The 9,031-nt window shown below is 38.8% G+C and overlaps 1 protein-coding gene across 1 annotated transcript in view; it reads right to left on the bottom strand.

Annotated features, from left to right (window-relative positions):
• Window positions 1-9,031, bottom strand: part of kcnq5a (potassium voltage-gated channel, KQT-like subfamily, member 5a) — a 119,370-nt gene that overhangs the window by 40,278 nt on the left and 70,061 nt on the right. Inside the window, exon 2 of the mRNA XM_032553600.1 lies at window positions 2,020-2,110. Within this exon, the coding sequence (XP_032409491.1) occupies window positions 2,020-2,110 (91 nt within the window). The remainder of the gene's footprint in view (window positions 1-2,019; window positions 2,111-9,031) is intronic.

Raw genomic sequence — 9,031 nt, forward strand, 5'->3', positions numbered from 1 at the left:
AAAAGGAAAAAAAGGAGTCCAGAAGAAATAAAGCTGAAAAAAAGATTCATTGCAAACAAATATACATCATAAATATGAGTTTTCTAAATGTGATTTAAATCTTTAAAACCTCTTCTTGAGTGACTTCACCTAAGAACAGCAGTGGCATTTTTCAAATGGTTCCAAGATTATTTAAGTTTCAAAAATCAATTCTGGATTAATTTGTGTCCTTTCTTTTTTTAAGTTGAAAACTGTGAAAAGTTGTGACCCAGAAATGAATAAATTCGATCAGGTTTTGTCTAGAAGGTTATTTTAAACATTTAAAAGGTGAATGGCCTATGGCACTTAAACATCCTTACAATGTAAAGGAGATAACTGTTAGCATTAGCATGCTGAAAAAAAAGAAAACAATCAAACACAGGTTCAGTCATGCGACAAGATGCAGCTTTAGTAGCTTTTTGTCAAAACACAATCAACAGGAATCCAAATGAACTAATAAAAACGGTAAAAAAAACAAAAAGAAAGACGTTTTTTCAAGGTTATTTAATTCAAAAACATGAATCTACCAACAAACCCTGCAACTGGTGCAAGCAGTGGTTAAAACCAGAAAGATCTGGCTATTGGCAAAAAATAACTCCAGGACATCACATACTGACTAAATGGACACAAACGTGGAAATTACAAATCAAAACCAGGAGTGGGAGAAGAAACTCATTAGGAACAGACTGCAATATTACAGCCTGCACTAGATCCAAACTAAATCTACACATAACCGGAATTCATATGAAATACCCACAGATCCACTGAAACAATGCAACAGAAAGAAAGTAACAGGAGAAATGTTTAAGTTACATTATCATAAATGACAAAATCTGGTAAAGGCATGTAAGTGGAAGCCAGGAAAACTGCAGAGTCATCGCTAAATTCAGATTTGATAGACAGAAGGAGATATGATTTAGTTTATGCATCCAATTAAACTCTGTTACAGATTTATGGCTTTTGTTTGGCAGACGGATTACTCCTTTAAGCACACATAAGCACAAGTTAAACTAATTTGGGTGAGTGTAATATTGACTTTACCTAGCAGTGGAGCTTCATCAACGTTCATTACAGGCCTGGGTGTGCAAAATCAGCAGTCTATTGCTGCTGTGAGCATCATTAACAAACACACAAACTTAGAGAATCGTAACACCGTTTCAGCGAGTATTCACACTCACACCAAATGTGATTTCCTGCAGCCACAGTGGATATAATCTGCGTACACACGCCCCTGATGATAACTGGCAAATCTAAGTGGAAAAACAAAGTGAAATCTTCCTCTGATGGAGAATAATTCAGGTGCATAACATTCTTGAGTACTACTTTGTAGAATCGACATTTGATTTAATAGAGCAGTCTGTGTTTTTGTGTAGCGGTCTATCGACATGGTTCGTCTTGACTTGGACATCTTCGGCATTATTCTATAGAAAGAAAAATACTCCTAATTTGTCAGAGATCATGGGCAAATCCTGTGAAAAGCCGTATTCAAGTCAGCCTAGACATTTTTTTTTTGTTTCGTTTTCCCCTCTGAAAAGTTTGTTTGCCCATTGAGTTCATGTTCCAGGTACAATTAAAGGTGAAGAGACTTATAGTGTCAAACAAGACCAGAACAACAGTCTACATTTCTTATATCCAGTGTATATGCTTCACACAAACCTCTAAATGTGGCAAATTACAGCCTGAACTGTGAAATTGTCTCATTAAACTAAAAAAAACAAACACAATATAGCTAATCGAGGACTACATTTTCCTCACTTTACAGAAATATCCGTACCGTCAAGGTTTAATTCTGGACGTCCTCTTACACTGAAAATAAGAACCCATTAGACATCAGAAATGTTCAATCTTTTACCTTCTATGTTAGGCAAACATATTAATGACTAATAATCTCCCTTTAATGATACCTTTATACATTATTAAGTAGGCATGCGCCCTCTGGCTGTTGGTTTAATGAACCAGTCTGTCTGGAAGTGTGTGTGTCGGCCCGTCTGCGTGTCCTACCAGGATGAGCAGGCAGTGCGAGGAGAATTCCTGGTGAGCAGGGATGGTGGAGAACACCGAGAGAACCAGACAGCCAAACACCAGGATGAAACTGTGGAGACAAGGCACGCATCACACATGAAGGATAAACATTTAGTCTCCGGATAACAGGTTTAGCCTCATTAGTTACGGTATTGCACCCATCTGAAGGGGATAAATATAGAGCATGTCTGCTCCGGCAGGCTGCACTGAAGAATAGCCGAGGCCGTTCGGAGCGTTGTTATTGTCAATCAAAGCCCAACTTAAGAGCTTCCAGCTTCACTAATCCTGCTTTTATTGCTGTTGGTGAAACAATTGTGCCTATTCACACAATGCCCCAAACGCAGTATTAAAAAAAAACAAAACAAGGAGCTTATTGACAGCAACATGAGCTGAATGAGCGGCTGACTCAAAGCTGCAGGATCTAATTGTGGCGCGTCCTGGAGAAACGGTATTTGTTACGGCAAATTACGCGCCCAAAAGGGAGAATCGGAGTGAAACAAACTGTGACGATCGAGTTGGGGAGTCAGCAAAATCACATCAGGCCCGTCCTTGAGTAAAACACTCTGTTAAAATCCACACCGACTCTTGCCTGGTTGGCTTAGCAGTTTGAAAATATGAGTCCAATGGTGGTCATAACAACACACCATACTGCGAAAACACTAAATCTGTGCATAGCAATCCAGGTCTAAGAGCAAGATTTCAGTGCCTTAACATGGATTAAGTCTAATCCACATGAATCAACTGTGTCCAAGGTTCATCCAATTGAGGGATGCTGAAGGAGTTAGACATTCTCCTTGTTCATATTTACTTTGTGAAATGCACCAGTACCACAACATGATGCCGCCGCCGCCGCCAACATAACGGACGGCAGGTACTGTGTTCTTAGCTTTAAAAGCTCCAGTGATTCATCTAAACGTTGTTCTAGTCACCATCACCAACCAGCTGAAGTTTTGTCTCGCCTGTCCACGAGACGTTTGACTTGTTTGTCTGCGCATTTTGAAATGCCTTGATTCTGAAATGTACTCTGACTGGTTGATCGAAAGGCGTTAAATACTCATAAGTCAAATACACCAACATCAAATATTGCTTCAAATTGAACACAGGCTGCTCCAGTCTCCACTTCACCAGATTGAATCTGAGGCCTCCTCATTGTCTGGCTGCTGCCCAGAAGGCAAAACAGTCATCTGGGAAGTTGATAATTAGCAAACAAATTAAAATTCATAAGGAAGTTTTCACACAACATATGCACTGGCTAGCAGCCTCAGTAGGGTGTTTTTCCTGTGTACTTCGCTCCTGTTTTTTTTTTTTTTTAAATGCCATCTGTCTTTCTGATATTAATGGTCTCATTTCAAGTGTTTGTTTTTCATACAAAATGTTGCTTCGGTCTCCCTCTTGTCTCATTTGAACAGCCTCTCCGTCTTATCTTTTTCTTCCTTCCTTCCTTCCTTTCCTTTCTTTCTGCCCTCTCAGGTACCAATCTCCCTTCCTCTGTTTAAGTCACATTTGTGTCTGTGTGAAGCTTCCAGCCATCACTTTGTATTTTTTCTCTCCCCTGGATCAGCTGCACGATTGATGCGGCCATTCATTTTCCATGGGCTTCAGAAGAAATATGAAAAGTCGCGCGCAGCAGAGCATGTACCTGTGGCTGTGGGGAACGAATGATTCGTAACTCGAACCCAACATTTGAATCTGCTGTTGATTCCTGTCTTGAAAGCCGTCACCCAAACAGACGGCGGAGAAAGCTGATTTGCAAACAGCAGCCTTGTCGACCTGCGCGACTCCTCGGGTAAGACTCGAGCCTGACCTTTCACCTATGTGAGACTGAAAAAAAATAAGCTGTGCTTATCATTTGGAGTTTTTTAATTCAAAAACAAAGGGTGGGGAGGTTGATCCTGTCCTAACGTGTTATATATACATATACTGTATGTATCAAGTGGAGCATAATCTTTGCTTGTGGAAATAGAGCAACAAGCACCTTGACACTAATCAATGAAATTCTGATTTCCACACTGCTGGACAGGACAAGTAAAAAAAAAAAAAAAAAGAGATTTTATTTGGATTTTGCTGTGTTTCTAACACCACTGTATAATCTACAGTGGTGGATTAAATTCTTCAAGTCATTTTGAAGAACTGCTACGAGAAAGTCTTTACCCTTACAGCAAAAAAGAGATGTAGCAAATTTGGTGCTACAACAGTAAATGTCAGATGACAATATTTTGTCAGACGTCATCTTGAAGAAACCAACAAGACTGAAAGACGGGAGTCAGATTTACGAAAACTGACTGAGAAGGTTCTACGTCACCCATGATTGAATACCATAAAGACAAACCGTGGCCTTGCAAGGCTCCTTTCTTTTTGAAATTGAACAAAAAAAGGATTTCAGTGGTGAAAAGAATGGAGCAGAGAAGCCCTCTCTGAGGTACGCCTCAACTCGGCTTGTTGATGCTGAGGAATGTTTTGTCTTAGAGGCATCAATAGAAGAAATTCAGAACCAAGTTTCAAAAACTGAACCATAATTCTAATGGATTCAACACCAAAATCAAAAACAACAATTTTAAACGGTCTTAAATATAGAAGATAATACAATTAAAGTTTAAAGGTGCATTTAAAGGCAAGTTAGTGAGCTACACAAGTAAGTCTGAGTACCAGTGATGTGCAAAAAAAAAGTATTTTAGTACATTATAAACAAAGCATGACCTGCACTGATGGTTAATTACTAAAGCAAAAATAGTTAATTGAGTGATAATTTAATAAATTGCACTTCTGTGTCTGTGCATGAAATAGCAGCCCGGCGCTTTTTAAAGTGCGACGCACATTTTAAGGACTTATTGAAAACAAATAGCACAGTGGATAAGTGCACAGATGAATAATCCTGTTAGTGTTGGTGGACATGTCGCCCTTCAAAACGTATTTCATCAAGGTTTCAGCTGCAATTATTCCTCTGTGCTCGTTTGCTCCTGTATAGATTTCAGGGCCACCCTTTGTTTGGAAAACAAAAAAAAAGATGAGCAAATGAACACAAACAAAAATGAATACTAAAACGTCTGATGAAAATATTGAGCCTCATTCTGGGGTCAGAGGCCTTCGTTGCGGCCTTTTGTAAAAATCATTTCATCATCTGGAAGAGAATGGATTCTCCAATCGCCGTTTTCAGGCTTTGTGAATAATCGCTGATGATGGTGTCAAAACATCCTGAATTCGTTCCTTTTTATACTCTAAACATTTTTTCCCCCTCTCTTTGTGAAAGACATAGAAATAATAATAAAAAAATGTACCTGCCATATAAGTGAATGACCTTTTAGCAGAGCAGAGACTGGAACTGTAATATTTGTCATCGGATGGTTATGTTCGGACACGGTGATGGAAAATGTTACATCTGGGACCACGGAGCTGTTAAATGATGAGAAATACTTTTATCTGCAAACCTCAGCGCGGTTTCTACTTTAGCATTTTATCTGATTTGGAAATGCTGTTTTGCCCACTTCCATCTTTCAGGTTTTTGCAGAGAGAATTGTTCAGTGAGGGCAAACAGAAGTAAGAAAAATAATCTATTGACGTGAGCAGGTGACAAATAGTGAGTAGTGTCATTACATTGATTATCTTTAGGAGATTTAGCCGCTTTTTCAGACATTATTGGCTTCTGGTCCTGAAAAACGATCGGGCGGTGGCAGATATACGTTTAGTGTGCTCATTATTATTATTACCTGACAGTCAATTGTTCCTTTCATCAAGGGACAACAAGGAAGTAAGAGATTTTAAAAGAGAAATGTAGATCATTGAAGTCAGTTACCGAACAACAAGCTGATAAAAGAAGGTTTTATACAAAGCCACAACAAAGCGTCTGTCGGCTGAAGTTTAAATATTGCTCATCCATCTCAATATAGTTTAATCTTCACCATTCCAGACATCCTGGATCAGGCTGTTCCTTCAAAAATATGTGAAACACTTCCTGGCAACGTTACGGTATGCACACTGTACGGGTTGGCAGAAGCCAAGACAGAGGACTTTGATATCGGGATGAAGAGAAAAAAAATGTAAAAAAACTTTTTTTTAAGAAAAATGTGAGAAACAAGCTAATCACATTCGAAGGTAAGCGCTCAGCGAGTGAACAAAATATATTTATCCTGATATTTCAGGACTGTTTTCCACCACCTGCAACTGTGTGCACAGACGACTTTGTGCTGTTGAGATTGATGACAGGAAATGTTATGTTTAGGGAAGGGGTATCAAACTTATTTTCATTTTGTGCAATATCAGGACTATGAATATTCTCAAAGGGCCGGTAGAATGAATCGATTAAACTATCCATTAACAAACTGCTAAATGTTACCAGTTTGCCAATGGATTTCATCAATACATTCTGGCATTTTAGCAGATGAAATATTAATAAACAACTGTGTATCCATTCTATAATTTGTGTGACTTTTTTGCTATGAAAATCAGTGATTTTTGTGGTGCTACTTTGTAATACTTGCGCTTATGCAAGACAATAAATGTGACTTGTGGTCCGTGCGCCACGTCGGTCATGGACCACAACTTCACAGCAAGCAAGGATGAGGCAGCAGCAGAGAAGAAGGTAGAAATACTGTCACCGTCAGCTGGAAGTAATCAGTCACTTAAATTCAATCCTTTGGACCGCTTCTGCAAAAACGTCCCAATAAACTCACAATCATGAGTGAGCGGCAAAAAGTGCGAGAATCTGAGCTTTGGTGAATTCCTGCAAAAATCACAAAAAAACTAGAGAAACTGATCGATGTGAGGTGCAGGTAAAACCTGCTTGGAATTGACTGATACAGTTATACTTAAAGTACAAAGCATAACTAATAAAATGGCCACTTTGCGTGGTTATCAATGCTTGTGAGGGCAATGAAACTGAGCTCATTCAGAGGTGATACAGAGATGTGGTGGCACAACTGGATAAATCAAGCTCCTTAAAGGGAAAGTTTGAGGAAAACATCAGCTGCTTGCAGCTTTTTAACAGAATCCCACTTCGACAACCTCAACTCTTCCACGGAGTGTATTGGGATCCAAAATGTAGCGCAGAAGCCCGAAGAGATGACACTGACGCAAAGCAGAAGGTAAGAAAGTTTAACAGCTGTTTACTGATGTCCAGGAAATTAACTGTTCACATAACATTTGCTCTGGACGTGCCTCTCGGTTTAATCACCGTTTCGTCGGGACGCGTGCCGTCAAACCAGCTTGTGGCTGAGCCGATGCTCAACAGGGCACGCTGACAAGCTGCAGGTGTTGGAGGGAGAGGCGGCCTCAGGGCCCAACTACTGCAGCCATAATGTTGACGAATGGGGTCCAGCAGAGAAACCCATATACAGCGAAAAAGCCCACAGCCTTCCCTCCAACAAGCTGACAAAGGAGTCTGAAAAGCACGAGCAGTGAGATTTAAGTGTGTGAGTAATCAGCTCCCTGGAGACTCGGAGCCTGAGCTTTACAAGGAATCATTACAAGCATCTTAAAATGGAAACAAAATATGTGACAGAAACTGGCCTGCACTGTGAAACGCGCGTTTCCATTAAGAGAAAAATAATTTTAAAAAAAAGCTTCAGACTCAAGGAGCAAGAGCACTTTAGCTCAATCTTAGCTTTGATATACTGTAAGTGTCAAACAATGGAGGTGATGCAGACGTGTTTATTGTGGGATTTGCTGTATATGTAATATATATTTGTATATAATATAATTGAAATGAACTGTTTAGGAGACAGGACATTTTCTTTCTCAATGAACCAAAATTTTGTTGTACGTATAGCTTAATCCTCTGGGTCCAATTTTCCATTGCCTTTGTAATTGTTATAGATTATTAAAATTAATGTAAGACCCTAAAAGAGGAGGCAAAAGAAGAGAAATTAATGGATTTTGTTTAAAAAAGTAAAAAAAAAAAAAAGAAAAACAGAAAGTCTTTGACTTTTGGAGGCCGTTTAGTTGAATAGTTTTCACGTGTGATTCATTTTCAACCTTATTGCAGATGTTATTTATTTTATCAGTTTCTTGCTTCAATTTTATTCTCAGCAGGCAAAATCTATGACTCGTGACGCACCTTTCAGTTTTTTTCTCCCTCAAGAAATGCCATCTGCAACTCAGGTAGATGTGGATGCATTTCTTTTCTTTCTTCAACAATGTGAGGTGGATTTTACTTCTGAAATACCTACATGGACACAATAGATCAAATATTGAGCGCAAGGCAAAAATAGTGTAACCGACCTTGGTTATATTATTTGGTTTTACACACCTTAGTAGGACTAAAGTTTAAAAAACAAACTACAAGAATCACAAAAAGTTTAGGTGTAATTTTCATCATTTAAGATTAAGACTTAAATGATGAGATTCAGTCTGATCCAGTCTCGTCAGACCGTCAGTTCCTGAAACTACACACACACACACACAAAAAAAATGCATGTGTGTCAGGCGACACCGCCAGACCCCACACACAGTAAAAAAGTCCTGGGGTTGACCTCATGTCTTATGACCATGGGAGGGTCAAGAATGATGGATTTAGCTGTGCTGACAAATTTTAGGATGTTTTCGAAATCAAACACCTCCATAACTTTACCTCCGATGCTTCATGATATCTTCAAGAAACAGCAACAATTAAACTGAAGCTAAATTACACTAAATTGTGTTCAAGGAAGTGAAGTGAGTTGAAAATGATCATTATCAGCAAATCACTTTCTTTCACCTTGCAATTTTGCTCTAGTAGGTGGAAGTATAAATATCTAGCATTGACATTTTACCACATTTTATGTGATATCTTATCACATAAAATATCAATAAAATATATAAACTTGTGGTTGTAATGTAGCTTAAAACCAAATACTTCCAGGGTGTAAAAATACGCTTGCAAGGCACTGTAATACACACAGACAAGATAAGTCGGCGGACATTTTTGACACGTATAATTTTTAATAAGCAATTGAAGGAAATAATGTAAGAAAACAAAGTCTTCCCAGATGATGCCGTCTCTACCATTATCTGTCTGCTT

This window comes from Xiphophorus hellerii, chromosome 22 (assembly GCF_003331165.1).
Source record: "Xiphophorus hellerii strain 12219 chromosome 22, Xiphophorus_hellerii-4.1, whole genome shotgun sequence".
In the NCBI taxonomy this organism is placed as follows: Eukaryota; Metazoa; Chordata; class Actinopteri; order Cyprinodontiformes; family Poeciliidae; genus Xiphophorus; species Xiphophorus hellerii.